A 16,573-nucleotide genomic window follows, 5' to 3' on the forward strand; every position below is an offset into this window, starting at 1 on the left:
CGGGATTCATGGGTGGGGAAGTGAGACTCAAATATTTCTATCGGTAGCCCGACAGTGTGTGCATTTAATAATGTCTACCTGAAGAGTACACCCGCAGGAAACGTCGACGTGGAGGCGGTGAACCACGCCCCCTGACACTTGGCCATCGGAATTACCAGAGATTACATCAGCGTATGTATAACACCATCAGAGCACAATATACGGAGCAACTGTATACCTGTTTGTTTGCAAAACACTTTTGGGATGTGAAAAACAGGTGCCGTATATACACGAACACGTGGATGTGTTGGCGGGTCGACAGCGAGACGGAATGTATAGTATGTACACAAGTAGGGCAAGGTTGTCGTCACACACAAGGGGGGAATCCCGACTAGGCGGTACAACGTAGTTGGAGAAAACCGAGGTTCAATGTATCTACACAACTGACTCGCATTAACGATTTCCTGTGACGTGCCATCCATAAACCGACAACCTAAGGGGCAAATGAAAGTATACCGTGTTTGTATTTATGTGATTGATAATGAAAGTATACCGTGTTTGTATTTATGTGATTGATAATTGAAAGAACTGTTATTAATTTTTTATGGCTATTTATCCATCACTCATTCCTGCAACAGTTTGTAAAAAGTAACCAATGGCTGCGTAATTGTGTGTAAACATAAATTGGTTTAATGAAGACTGGGGTAAGAAATAATTTTGCAACCACATGACCCCTTCCATGTTTTTTTAAAAAAGAAAATTTATTTATTTTCAAAGATAACGTTTCTGAGATACCACTCAGCAGTTGTGCAAATTCTTGTTTTTTTGTTTTTTAAAGTTTCAAATAAAATCTTATGAAGAAAATAGAAAAAACCAAGTGGAAGTAGTTAGCGAGAATGTTAAACTGATTCATACCGTGTCGTCGACCAAATAATATATTACATGCCCTAAGGCGCATTAGAATTGTGTCATGGTCTGTTATATTTACGCACTAATACCGTAACGTCTTTCCTGTCCGCTCCCACTTCTTGGGCAGGCAAAATATATACACATGGATCTGAACAGCGAAGGAGAAACGATGAATTAGTAATCCCGTTGTTACAAGTGAGGCAGACCGCCGTCAACCATCACGTTATCGTTGGGTATCCCTCATAGCTGTTTCGTGTAAAATATCTTGTGACATTTTAAATCAACGATTATCACAGTGGTTGGATTCATAATATAACACGATTTGTAAAAAGGAAGATTGGATTCCATAGCTCAAAGTTTTACGTGCTTTATAGTTTCGAAAAAGCCTTCGATAATGTGAAATTGCGGAAAGTTGGAATAAGCTTTTCTACAATCATTGTACCAGAACAAGTGCTGTTAGAATACATGAACACCTGGCCTTCCTTTTTTTATGGGGGTGGTAGTGGCTAAGCGTTCGCTCGTAACGCCGAACACCCAGATTCGATTCCATACATTGGTACAACGTGAAACATACTCACTCACTCTTCTTTAATGTTAACACCGGTGTTAAGCAGGCCTGTATCAAGTCTCCAGCTTTGTTTCCTCATATATACACAGGGCGGTGGGATAGTCTAGTAGTTAAAATGTTCGCTCGTCACGCCGAAGACCAGGGTTCGATTCCACACATTGATACAACGTGTGAAGCCAAATTCTGGTGTCCCCCGCCGTGATATTGCTGGAATATTTCTAAAAGCAGCGCAAAACAATACTCACTCACTTATATATAAACCTCGTGGTTAAAGCGTTCACTCGCCACGCCGAAGACCCGGGTTCGATTCCACACATTGATACAACGTCTGAAGCCCATTTCTGGTTTCCCCCGTCGTGACAGTGCTGGAGTATTGCTAAATACGTCTCCAAGTTTGTTTTCGTCTTATATAAACGACCTGACTGAAGAGATCGACGATGTAAATGTTGCTGTTAATGATATGTGTGTCTCCATTGTATTGTCGCAATAAAAGAAAAGCTTCAGTAATGCTCAATGTCGTTTCCAACTGGTGCACTAAATGGCGATTGTGCATAAACGCTGACAAGTCGATCATTGTGAACTTCAGAAAGAAGGGTATTGATCGTTGCACAGTTCTTCTGTTGCAATATGATCATTAACCATGTGGATTGCTACAAATACGAAGGGCTCTGGTTTCAAGAATAAAATTCTTCATCAGCTGATAAACGGCAATAAATACAACTTCAACTTCAACCTTACAGATACAACACACCCTGCAGGTTTTTCCTCAGCTTGCCCCGAAATACCTCCAATATTGCATATTGCAGTTCACTACGAAATGGGTAGGGCAACATGTCGCACAGTACAGAGAATTGAAACTTTCCCTTTATATATATAATTGCCGAGAGCAAACAGTGACATACTTACAAGCTCTTTCATTGGTCAAAACAGACAAAAATGGGATCTTCTGCCTGAAAAGTCGAAAAGCCTGAAAAGATCCCTTTTTTGTCTGTTTTGACCAACTCGCTTGTATGTAAACCAAGTGGTTAAAGCGTTCACTCGTCACGCCGAAGACCCGAGTTCGATTCCACACATTGATACAATGTGTGAAGCCCATTTCTGGTTTCCCCGTCATGATAGTGCTGGAGTATTGCTAAATACGTCTCCAAGTTTGTTTTCGTCTTATATAAACGACCTGGCTGATGAGATCGACGATCCAGATGTACAGCACAGCGACTTATGCGATGTTTTGACAGCATCGCACCATAAATAGTTACATCCCTTGTTCTCCAAACCTTTTTAATCTTTTTCAACTCTCCTACATTATCTTTCAGACATGTAAAATCGTTCACATCCAGCATAATACCAAGATGCCAAATGGTGGCTTATAGTTGTCGACATTAAAACAGATTTTTCCACATTTAGTTTGAGTCCTGTGTAAGCACTTTGTGTCGTATTAAAAGTAAGATTTTTTCTGAACGTGGTATTGTACAGGATTGTGAAAACGTAAAATCATGATGTAAAAAAGATGCTGACAAATGAAAACATGATCTACGTACACTAACTATTAGAAACAAGAGACGGAACTTAGCTTAACTGCGTTGTAGGAATCTACAACTATATATAGAAACAGGTCGTTACAACAAACACCACCCCACCCCACCCCACCCCCACCCAGCAGTGTGAAAGAGTTTGTCCATGTTGCGCGTGTGTAGAAGATGGGGTTCATTTTTTAAACTTATTTTTACCCTGACCTCAAATATCAATTCTTGAAGCTGACAGTGTTTACCTCCTTTAAAGCTTATATGACATTGTTAATATTTATATTTTTTTCATATATTGTCGTCAGAGCCGTATATGTCATCGGTTTATCATCTATTGTTAACGACAAAAGACGATTACAATTAATATATTTTACTTTTTATTATGTATATGTTTTGCTTATCATATTTTCAGGTAATGCTTATGATAAAATTATATTGCTTCACATTGTCCCATGATCCTAAATGATCCTGGATGAATGATGGTTTTAAGTATATTATGTATCTGAGTAGTGTCAACCTTCACGTGACACTTAAATAAACTCTGTTTGTCTCTCTTGATCTGTACGGAAAATTTACTTTCAACCTCCGTCATCGCGTTCACATGACAACCATGCATTATACTCTCGTGACTCCGTATAGTCACGTGACAATGACAACATTAGAAGTAGCCATACATCTCAAGGTCGTGTGTACATGTCTTTTATATATACACAGGCGAGACTTATCTTCAATGCCAGTTGATCTCAATTTATCATTTTACACATAAGAGCGAGTGTGAGTAACTAAGGCTTTATGACGTGTTAGAAATATTCCAGCAATATCACGGCGGGGGGGCACCATAAAAGGGCTTCACACATTCAACTTTTGTAGGAACCCGAACCATGGCCTTCGACGTGACGCGCGAACGTTTTAATCACTAGGCAACCCCACAGCCTTCATATACACAAAAGCAATATATAAAGGTTACTTCGCGAACTATCGAAATCAAACAATCATTTTTCTATTATATATTACCTGTATTAAATTGAATTGAATTAAATTAAATTAAATTAAATTAAATTAAATTAAATTAAATTAAATTAAATTAAATTAAATTAAATCAAATCAAATCAAATCAAATCAAATTAAATTAAATTAAATTAAATTAAATTAAATTAGATTAGATTAAATTAAATCAAATCAAATCAAATCAAATCAAATCAAAATAAAATAAAATAAAATAACAGGTAATTATCCGCGGAAATATAATATTATACGTGGAAATTTACTCGATCACCTGTATGTCCGGTTTAATACGTAGATACTTCTAGCGTGCATCTAGTCATGTCATTAGAAAATCGCGGCTTATTTCACAATACCCCGTAATGGCATACACATCAACACGGCACAGAGTTATTATTATATGACACACCTATATCCTCCGGGGATAATATTATGTACAGTGGTTTCAATGACAGTATTGAATGCCGGTAGTATACCTTTCAGTGTAAAGATCATCCGTGTTAACTGGGAGACGACAGAGAGCTTTTATAGACTCCCTGATTTAAAGGAACATTTCTTATGAATACACATGTATTCCTTTTCTTTGCTTTCTGGAGAGTTATGTATACTTAGAAATATGTCTGAATAGAATATAATCAATATTAAAACTATTTTAAAATAGAAAAAACAAAGAAACCTTGATTAAAATGTTGAATATCGTGCGTGTGCGCGCGCGTGTGTAACGTATAAAGATATATAATTTGTTAGATTGAACGTACGCTTATAATAAAATATAGTTTTGTTTGCATGTTTAATTGAAACAGTATTGCATTTTATTTATTTCAGAAGGTTAATCTCAGATTTGCCCAGACAAATATTTCTTTTGTCTCGTGCCTTTGACATAATGACCTAGAAATGACTGAGATTAGTATAACTGAACCGTTTATTTAAATTAATAAATACATGAATTAATATATGACCAAAATAAGCTTTACCGCCGTGCTGTTCATAATGACTAAATTACCAGTCCGCATCTGCATAGGGGATATATTAGTCATAAATAACATTGTCGCACAATTAGATATCATTTGATCGACATCGCTGCAAGTAATGTCAGCCCGTTCCCCCTAATCAGAATATACTTAGCGTCTGTACCCATGCGAGATCACCATACGGCCCATGCATGGTGTTATACTTTCTTACGTTTGCTGTGTACGTCACGTATGATGATCCCTCATCGTTAACTGATTAACACGCCCTTATTAGCAGCTCGACCAGTGGGGTGTGTGACGTGACCATAGCCCAGGTGTATATGATGTTCATATTGCCTCATATTACAAATGTTATATTTGGGATTACAAGTTTTTAGTAAAGTACAGATTCTAGTACTTTATATGGATTGAGTCCCGTCCCGGATTCGAACCCACACTACGAAGAAAACACTTTCTTAGTATCCCATTTGTGACATTTGACCACTTTCTAAATGGAATTGTGTGTTCATAGCTTTCGGCCATGGGAGCCGTGCCATATTACACATGTCAGAGTGGTACACAAATTATGTGATCTTTATTACCAGTTGTCGGACTTTCATTTTTGTGGAAGCATCGGTGGCTGAGTGGGTTAGATCACTGACTTTGTGTGCTGGCGATTAGGTGCCTCACATCGGCAGAATGGGTTCGGGCGGGACTCACTCCGTCAAAGGCGACTATGCTTGTCGTAAGAGGCGACTAACGGGAACGGGTGGTCAGGCTCGCTGACTTGGTTGATGCATGTCATCGTATCTCAGTTGCGTGGATCGATGCTCATGATGTCAATCACTGGATTGTCTGGTCCAGACTCGATTATTTACAGACCGCCGTCATAGAGCTTGAATATTGCTGATTGCGGCGTTAAACAACAAACAAACAAACACATTGGGAGAGTAAAACGTGAAGTAATTGCATATTGAAGAAGTTTAGATTTTAGGGAAATATAGCACTTCTACTGCACCACAATTGTCTAATGAGAGGACAGGTCTATCACCCAAATTGTGTTTGTTGTTTAACGCCGCACTCAGCAATATTGCAGCTATATGACGGCGGTCTGTAAATAATCAAGTCTGGACCAGACAATCCAATGATGCATCTGTTGAGTCTAACATATATTGATTGCAACAATGCATTATGATGTAAATATAGAAACGGCTAATTTGTGACAAGAACCTACGTAGAGTGAGTGAGTTGGGGTTTAACGCTGCTTTGAACAGTATTCCAGTATCACGTCTCAGAACAATGTGGTAGGAAGGCCGAAAGTGATGCAGGTCTCAGACATTTACCACTTTAGTGAAACCCACGAGCACGGGTAAGGTGCTGACAAACCTAGAAACATAATCGGGGCGAACCGCGATTCTACCCCACGATCATAGGTTTCTGGCGTGCCCAAGGGACGCAACTCTACACAGCGGATTACGACGCCTCAGACTACTGGGCCACCCGTACCGAAAGACTTAGAATTTTTGAAATATGGTCCTTTGGATATATTGAAAATAAATATACTTCGTATTGAATATGAGTAAGTTAAATTTAACGTCGCGTCGGCATTATTTCAACCATTTAACGACCATTGAATATGAAATTCATATGATCATCTGCGTAGAGTGTATATATTCCAGATAAGTATTGTGAATACCCTACACAGTGTAAATTTAAAATACTAAAACAAATGAGAACGTATGTCTTATTAAAAAAATGGGAATATGTATTTGATGCAAACTGTTTGAGGAATTAAAAATCGTGCATGTATTTTACAGACTGACAAGACACAATTCATTCTATACATTATGCCTTGACCCACAATAAAAACAATATGGAAATATGTAATCTAATATAATAATAAAATCAAATGTAAATGCAGAAAAACGGCTCGATTTTTCAGTACTTGACAAAGGAATTTAATCATACGTTTAATATTTTGTATATTGTTGGCTGACAGTCTCAAGTAAGGGTTAGGTTAAGGGTAGGGTCCATAGGATTATTGGGTTTACGGCCTTACAGAGGCTTTTTACTTAAGTTAGAACAAATGTAACTTTCAGGAAACAATTTGAATTGGTAAACCAAACTTTAGTGAAATAATTATATTTGTTGAAAATATGTTTCTAAATGATTTAGTTATATGTGTTTATACCATTACTGATAAGTTTGCTAAAGGCAGGGTCAAGGAGTGGGTGCGCACCTCCTGTCTGCATGGATCCACGCATGGTATGTGTGGCGGGCCTGATGAAATACCAGTGAAATGTTAAGTGTGAAGTTCATTGTCATATGCAGGCTAGGGACAGAGGTGCGTTTTCCCACTGCGCTACAATCTCTTGCTTTCTGGGTATGCTGCTTCGGTGTAGTAGAAACAGATGTTTGCATGCAGAACCCGACAACATGATGAAAGTCTTGTGAAATATATGCACAGGTTAGAGTATTACTAAGTAATATGTATGTATGCGGTCAGGGAATCCCGTGAAGATCCGGGTTAGAATTGGTCTTCAGCAACCCATGCTTGTGGAGACTAACGGATCGGGACTTGGTTGATGCACGTCATGGTATCCCAATTGCGTAGATCGATGCTCATGGTGTCAATCACTGGATTACCTGGCCCAGACTCGATATGCCATCACCCATAGTTGGCGTAAACAACAAATAAACGGTCTAGGACCATGAGAGTATTTTCACACGGCACTAGTGACCATATTTCAGTGTTGTTTAGATATCATTAAGTTTATTGATCACGGTCACTTTTACAAATTGCTACATATTAATATTGTGATGATGAAAATGAGATGCGTCTGGGGCGGTCGGGAAGCCAAGTGGTGAAAGCGTCTGCTCGTCACGCCGAAGACCCGGGTTAAATTTTTTTCACATGGGAACAATGTGTGAAGCACATTTCTGGTGTCCCCCGCCGTGATATTGCTGGAATATTGCTTACATCGGTGTAAAACCACACCCACTCTGTTTATTTCACAAGTGAGACCAGTTATAATAGATTCTTTTGATAGTCACATAAAAGCTACATGCATTGGCATGCATCCATCGTCTGCTCAGGCTGACCTCAGTATCAATAACACGTTTATATCCCAAATGATCGCAGTATCAATCTACACATTTATATTCCAAATGATCTCAGTATCAATCTACACATCTATATTCCAAATGACCTCAGTATCAATCTACACATCTATATTCCAAATGATCTCAGTATCAATCTACACATTTATATTCCAAATGATCGCAGTATCAATCTACACATTTATATTCCAAATGATCTCAGTATCAATCTACACATTTATATTCCAAATGATCTCAGTATCAATCTACACATCTATATTCCAAATGACCTCAATATCAATCTACACATTTATATTCCAAATGATCGCAGTATCAGTCTACACATTTATATTCCAAATGATCTTAGTATCAATCTACACATCTATATTCCAAATGATCTCAGTATCGATCTACACATCTATATTCCAAATGATCTCAGTATCGATCTACACATCTATATTCCAAATGATCTCAGTATCAATCTACACATCTATATTCCAAATGACCTCAGTATCAATCTACACATCTATATTCCAAATGATCTCAGTATCGATCTACACATCTATATTCCAAATGATCTCAGTATCAATCTACACATCTATATCACAAATGATCTCAGTATCAATCTACACATTTATATTCCAAATGACCTCAGTATCAATCTACACATCTATATTCCAAATGATCTCAGTATCGATCTACACATCTATATTCCAAATGATCTCAGTATCAATCTACACATCTATATCACAAATGATCTCAGTATCAATCTACACATTTATATTCCAAATGACCTCAGTATCAATCTACACATCTATATTCCAAATGACCTCAGTATCAATCTACACATTTATATTCCAAATGATCGCAGTATCAATCTACACATTTATATTCCAAATGATCTCAGTATCAATCTACACATTTATATTCCAAATGATCGCAGTATCAATCTACACATTTATATTCCAAATGATCTCAGTATCAATCTACAAATCTATATTCCAAATGACCTCAGTATCAATCTACAAATCTATATTCCAAATGACCTCAGTATCAATCTACACATTTATATTCGCAATGATCTCAGTATCAATCTACACATCTATATTCCAAATGATCGCAGTATCAATCTACACATTTATATTCCAAATGATCGCAGTATCAATCTACACATTTATATTCCAAATGATCGCAGTATCAATCTACACATTTATATTCAAAATAATATCAGTATCAATCTACACATATATATTCAAAATGATCTCAGTATCAATCTACACATTTATATTCCAAATGATCGCAGTATCAATCTACACATTTATATTCAAAATGATCTCAGTATCAATCTACACACACACACACACACACACACACACGCGCGCGCGCGCACGCACGCACGCACGCACGCACACACACATACACATAAAAGAGAAAATGTTCACTCGGTGTAATGTAATTAGCTAAATGGATATCCAAACAAATCCTAAATATAATATTCATAAGTGAACACGAGAAGTATTTCCAAGGGACCCACTGTAAACACATTGAAAGGTGTGAGTTATTGTCCAGGTCTGTACAAATAGCTATGGTCCTTCCATACACTGATCAATTTCGTCGTAATAAAAATCAGTTTTCGTCTACCATTTCGCAATGAGATGCCTGTCTCTAACGTCAGAGATCTCCTACATACGTATATGTGGGGTGTATGTCTTAACCGATGTGATCAAATAACATGCTCGACTAAATGTGTATTGCAGTATTGATGTTATACAAAGGAACTGACATGCATACTCCTATGTTTGAGTTTTTAACACTCAAGGCTCGTACAGTGGCCTTCATTTCGCAAGTGGGTAATTTGTACTAAATATACATCATTATCTCATATCAACCTGCATCCACCTGAAATGCAGATGTAGATGTAAACTGGTGGGATTTTCCAGAGCTATTAAGTTTTAAGCTGACATCACCGGCAGAAAACACCGTACGTATGTGTATCAAGGTGTCAGTCAGTTGCTATGTTTAGGTCAATCGGCTAGCAAACACGCCTTTATCCAATGGCTGTAAGGTAAAGATACCACGTGACCATCGCATCTAAAAATAGATACACGCATGGCGTCACTGGAGCAAGACACAACAGACAGTATAAATATTTCGATGCGCATCCAATCCACGGAAACACAACTTATCTGTCGAACGAAAAGGAACTACTTTCTGCAACAAGTGTTTGTGTAATACAGACAAATCGATTCCTTAACTGGATTGATATATTTGAAAGAGCTTTGTAAGGTAAGACTATATATATTGTGAAGTATTTTTTAGGTCAGATTACAATGTAGTTCAGAAAGTGAGTGAACGATCTCGCTCTACATGTCTGATGTGATTCCGGCAGTGTGACACTGTGTCTGACCTTTTGTCCAAGCACCAATTGTTATTTTATGAGCCTATTTCCATTTAACACAACACGTACCAGTGTTCGAGTGAAACAGAGCGGATTACACACCACAGCCGTTGTGATACAACGTTTGTGTTTGTGAGATACTACTACTAAAAATGTTTCAAATTTAGTGGTCTAAGGGACGGTTGTTGTTTTAGGTAAGTTAAATAGATATAAACTAACTGTGCCTACATCAACATTATAGCTACACATATATCATTCACAAAGACAGCTTATTAGTACATGTAGATATAACCACTCAAATTAGAGAAGTATTTCAAAATCAATATTTATTTTTAGAATATATCACATTAACGTTTATAAGGAAACTGAATAAAAAAATAAATATTCCATGAAGAATATTGTATTGTAAAGAATATTCCCCCAAATGAAATACTTCTACATGCACCGACACGTTAAATCCTGCCATGATTATATTACAATACCGAGAGGGATAACTGGAAAAGAAGATCAGTTTCAAAATTTCACAACGAACCTCACAATAGTAATCAACTCCAAGCCCAAATAAGGAATTCTAATCCCCTTGGGTTAATCCGCAGAACCGTTAGAATAATCTCTGGGCTGTAATAACAATGATACCGTTGAAATCAATAGCTGCCGGTCATAAGCACGTGCTGGCGTGCCAGGTGCCGTTCACTGACCAATGAGCTTGCAGTGATCGATTGATGCTGACCGGTCAGCCGTGGTCATTAGGAAATACCCTTGCACATTAATATCAGGAGTAACTAAGTGGACGCTATGCACATCTGGTCAGCCTGGATCCGGCTGTTTCACTGACCGTCGTCTGTATGGTAACGCGTCTTCAAATTCCGAGGTAGGAAGTATTACTTATGACCATGTATTTTTTTTTATCGCCATAGGTGTTATATCAGACTACAGTGTGATATCATATTTATTATACATGTTTAACACAGAACACGTACGATATTACTGTTATTAATATTGTTGCGTTGTGGGGCCTGTCTTCTACATCTTGTAATTATTCTGGCTCCATTTTAAGTACCGACGGATATGTTTATCAATGCACATCATCCTAAGTATATGTTTCCTTGCCGGCTTACTGGGGTACATTCACTTGTTGTTTAGCATATATAATTTATAATTTCGTTCAAATTATTTCATTGTGTGTTTGTTTATGCTTGTTACCTGTGGATTCGGATCTGGTAACTTATATCGTATGTCTTGGTCGTATATATTCCGTTCCGCATAGTGCAATGTACGTATTCTGGGTACACAGTGGTGCTGTCAACAGATAGTCAATAGAGGCAATATGCATCTTAGATAAGACATTTACATACATATTGGTCGGCATATACAAAATTGAGTTCCATGATCATATATTAAGATTTCCTATAACGCGAGCATGAGTAAGAACATCAATATTTGTGGTATTTGATCTCGAGAAGGTTGATACAGTCTGAGTGTGTATGGTTTTACGCCGCTTTTAGCAATATTCCAGCAATATCACGGCTTCACACAATGCACCCATGTGGGGACTCGAACCCGGGCCTTCGGCGTGACGAGCGAACGCTTTAACCACTAGGCTACCCCCACCGCCTGATACTATCAGTTATGAGGTTATTCCGGAACTCCGCGATTACAGTTGGAAACGCTTACATTTATGCACTGTAGCAGTTTTCCGTGTCAAGTATTCGTTTATCCGTGCGATTTCGGTGTGAACACTAGTCCGGATTAGCGGGGTTTTCCTATACTTGCTGTATCGGTTTCACTGTCAAATACAAGCAGTGTAGATGATCAGGTTATACACACTTATATTTAGTCTACAGCTCCTTCTCAATAACTGACGACCCGCGGTGCCTGCTTGTACTAAATGTTGTGTAGGTAACATGGGACAATGGCCAGGTAGATGTGCGGTTGATCACAATGTTGTGTTCATATGGTTCACGGGGCTAGTCATAAACATTCTTTCAACTCGTCACCAGTCACTGAGCCAACAGATCAGGGTTACATGACGAACGTATACGTTGCCAACGTTACGTGTTTAGTGTTAAAATGTACAGGTGTAAATCAGGTGCTAATTACACACAGTATTAATCTCGGATTCGACTAGACAAGACAATAATTGTAATGTAATGGCAAAAAGCATATCTATTCAAGATTAGATTACACTGGAATGCATGGTGAGCAACCCAGTCAGGATATAGGACAATATGCAGCCTCAATGCCATGCAAATAACGATAACCCTGATAAACTTGAGCCCATCTCGTCATATGTATGTATAGAGTGGATCCATGACATTGGCATACCACATATATACAACCTGGTTGTATATACTTTATATTGAGATACAATATAAACATTGTGAATTGCCACCAGCACCTCCCCACAAGCAAAGGTTGCTTAACCGATTGGCGCTAAGGGGGAGATCATTATTCCAAAGCACATCCGCCATTACATCCCGATTTGGCGGTGATGGGGAAAGACGGTTCTAAATTCAAATTGACATGAACTGTATTACAAAATTATAAAAATGCAAAATAGTTGAATAGATATCTTACAACACGTCATAGGTTTGGTTAAATTCATTTACATTATATAGGCGTCATATGTAACAGCGGTAGATTCTTTTCTGGGCAAGGCAGTCAGACGTTGGGTCAACGTTATCGCTTATATTGGGCCAATGTAAAAAATGCGGCCGCGTCTTTGCCAATCTTTGCCAACGTTGGGCTAACGTCGTGATGCTAATTGGAAGATATAAATCGAACAATTTCATCGGTTTGGCGAGCGAACGCTGAAACACCTGCTGATCCATAAAGCAGAGACTAATTGATTTGAAATCTGAATTCAACGTCACGCCAATTTACGAAATTAACATTAATAATTAATGTTTTTCTTAATCTTTCAGGCGAATCATCAGACAAAATGGGCAACCAACTGAGCACCGACACTCTCTGTTCTACGGACTCGGACGGCCATAGTTACTGGGTCGGCATCGACTGGAAATCTTTCGCAAAGGGAAACCGGAAGAAGTGCTATCAGGGCTGCTTGAATGGCCTTGGACCAAGGTCAGGCGAGACGGTGGTCGTGAAGGCCTTCAGAAATCAACTTCGGAGCCAGGAAGCGTGGCAAAATGAGGAACTAAAAGGACAATCGGCCAATCTCTTCCTGGACATGTTCAACAGTCAGTACCCTGGACGGTGGGACATTAAAATCAACGTTCCAATCGTGGCTCTCATGGACTCTGTGTCAAAGATAAACGACATCTTGGGCTACCGCAGCAGAAGTAGAAGCCTAAACGATAATGAATGGGTCGGAATAGAAGAACACATTCCAGGGAAGTTTACACGCTTCTGCGTGACGAACACAGAAGGCGAATATGAGAGGGGAATACTTCTGGAAGCCTTCTCCCATTTCACGTATCACCAGTCACGAGGGGCCCTTGTCATCTGCGATTTCCAAGGAGTCCAACATGGCGGGTCGTACCACGTGACCATTCCCGTAATCCATTCGCAGAACGAAGAGTTCGGCCCTACAGATCTTGGTGCGCACGGAATCAACGAATTTTTCAAGACACATCGCTGTAATGATCTGTGTAAGAAATGGTCCAGGATGCATCCACTCTCGCCACCTCCGTCGTTTGAAAACATATACGAGCCGCCATCATTCCGAGCCATTCCCTCGGCTCCACCTGTTGATTGCGATGGCTGAATAAACTGTGAGATTGATGCTTGAACCTTCCGCTGCAATCTCAATTGCCAAAAAAGTGCTCCTGGCACTGTCGAAATGATCGTCGGTTCTGTGTCAGCTTGGGAAAGTCTGTGTTTCATTGCGTGAGCAAAATACCATACACTGTGTGAATGCTGTATGTGAACCACAGAAGAAGATGTCTGACCCACATGCAGAGAAACCTCGTTAGTTCGGACCCCGTTAATACAGAAACTCTTCCTTCCGGACGATTACTGCTGGTAAAGCCTTACAAATAAACACGATCTCTGTACCATTGTATGTGTTAATCCAGACAATTTCAAGGATTACGCTACAGTCCAGATTGACGTGATTTAAATGAACTTGTTTCATTAGAGATCATATTATATGGTTACTTCTTCACGAACTCTTGCCAAGGGACAGCAATCTCAATGACGAACAGGTCCTCGGAAAAGAAAGATAAAGACAATTTGTTCCAAGTAACATTGTATATATAACTGGTGCTTTTACGGACGCTTCTATGTGTCATCGTGATGCTATGCAACAACTGAATTCCGATTACATGTGACATGTTAGTTTGTGCAAGTCTCCTTTAGCTTTGTACTTATTATAGCCCTCTTTTCTTTTAAATGTTTTTTGGGCCATGGAAGTAGACCTAGTCTTTTTTTAAAAATAGCCTGCTTGACTCTAGATGTGCAATATTAGTTCTCGTGTACAATGCTATATGTTCAAGGCTTTGTGTACCATGCTATATGTTCAAGGCTTTGTGTACCATGCTATATGTTCAAGGCTTTGTGTACCATGCTATATGTTCAAGGCTTTGTGTACCATACGATATGTTCAAGGCTTTGTGTACCATGCTATATGTTCATGGCTTCAGTAGTACCAGCTAGTCCCTCATTTAATACGCAAATGAAAGCTAGTGATCACTGGTCTGTGTTTGAATTACACTAGGGCCTACCGTGTAAGTCTAGCCATACCTTCTCCATTGTATCTAAGGCTGTCTAAGTATAATAGAGCTTAACTTGCGTCCCCTATCAACTTTTTAAAAGGAACGTACTGGTGTCAAGATTAATGTCTCATTATAACTCATAATACCACAGAGCTTCAGATAATTTTTTTAGCAATTGGGAACTGACTCACAAGTTATCATTCACATTGGGTATTGCTAGCTTTACTTTCGGTGTTCAACATATTTTTACAAAATATATTTTGTGCCTTTTTATTGGGTATTTGTACACTAATAAGAAGACGTTGTTTTTTTATAAGTCTGATTAAAATGCTGTTTCAGATGACTTCTAAGTTGTATCTATTCGTGTGCTGTCTCAAGTGTGTAACTTGTCTCATAAAGTCGAATTAAAGATCTATATAAGAATTAATGTATGAGTGATGCTTGCTTTCGATCAGTAGGTAAATGTAACATAGGATAGTAACGCCGAGTGTTGTAATACAGATATACTAAATTCATCATGCCTATTTGTACCAAACAACTCAAAATGTATTGGGTAATTGTGAAACATTAACACTTCACACTGATTACCTTCAGCATACCACTGCCAATGCTTTATACAATAAATGTGTTCACGGATCTATGCAAAAGGGATATATTAGTATGCCCTTTCATCATTGTATTATTGTCAATGTTGTTTCTTCATTCTTTGTTGTATGGTAATATTTGATTTGTAATAAAAGTATTTTCGTCGAACGCCAAATTCATTGTTTTTCTTTCACATATCCCCAATGAATCCAGTATGCCCTTGCTTGCGTGTAACACTTTAAGAAAGTACGTAACAAATGTACGTACACATAACTGTACAACCAACCAACCAACCAACCATCCACAAACAACACATACATTGCAGTGTGGCAATTATTTGATTGATATTGTGAGCAACGGAATCCCCACGGGGCTTTAATTTTTGAGATTACTCAGTCCCGTGACAACCCCCCCAAAAAGAGAAAGCATTCTCTTCTAGTTTCCGCGAGACCAATTTCTTTTTCAAAATTCCTGTCCGTGTGCTTTATGAGATATTTCTGACGATGGCTGTGAGTAATAAGAGAACAGTATTACTTTGAAATAAACGCACGCAAATGGGGTGAATGAGTGGACACTTAATGGATTTAGCACGGCAGCAGCAAATGAATAACCGTTTCGTCATGTTTCAGTGAATTTGAGAGCGGGGCTGCAATGCATTCCCATTGACACAACATTGACAACCCTGACAGCACCTCTAATGTTTTAACAACCCTTCTACGGCCTCTGAAAACCACGTGTTTATTTGGGGCGGATTGCAACTACCGGATATGATTACATTCAAACCTGAAATAATATAATTCGTTATTTACTGTTGTTATATATTTGAATAAGTGGGTGTCATTCTCTGACCTTTCACAGTTTTAAAAGATAAAATAGTAAAGCCG

At 38.5% G+C, this 16,573-nt stretch overlaps 1 protein-coding gene across 1 annotated transcript; it reads left to right on the plus strand.

The window, feature by feature from the left end:
- The first annotated feature begins 10,217 nt into the window (after positions 1–10,217).
- On the plus strand, positions 10,218–14,812 carry LOC139447452 (eukaryotic elongation factor 2 kinase-like). The gene is made up of 2 exons (XM_071228805.1): positions 10,218–10,316; positions 13,353–14,812. The coding sequence occupies exon 2, from the start codon at positions 13,370–13,372 to the stop codon at positions 14,153–14,155; it is 786 nt and encodes a 261-aa protein (XP_071084906.1). The 5' UTR covers positions 10,218–10,316; positions 13,353–13,369; the 3' UTR covers positions 14,156–14,812.
- The last annotated feature ends 1,761 nt before the right edge of the window (positions 14,813–16,573 follow it).

This window comes from Haliotis cracherodii, unplaced genomic scaffold (assembly GCF_022045235.1).
Source record: "Haliotis cracherodii isolate W230 unplaced genomic scaffold, xgHalCrac1.p SCAF_10, whole genome shotgun sequence".
Classification (NCBI taxonomy): Eukaryota; Metazoa; Mollusca; class Gastropoda; order Lepetellida; family Haliotidae; genus Haliotis; species Haliotis cracherodii.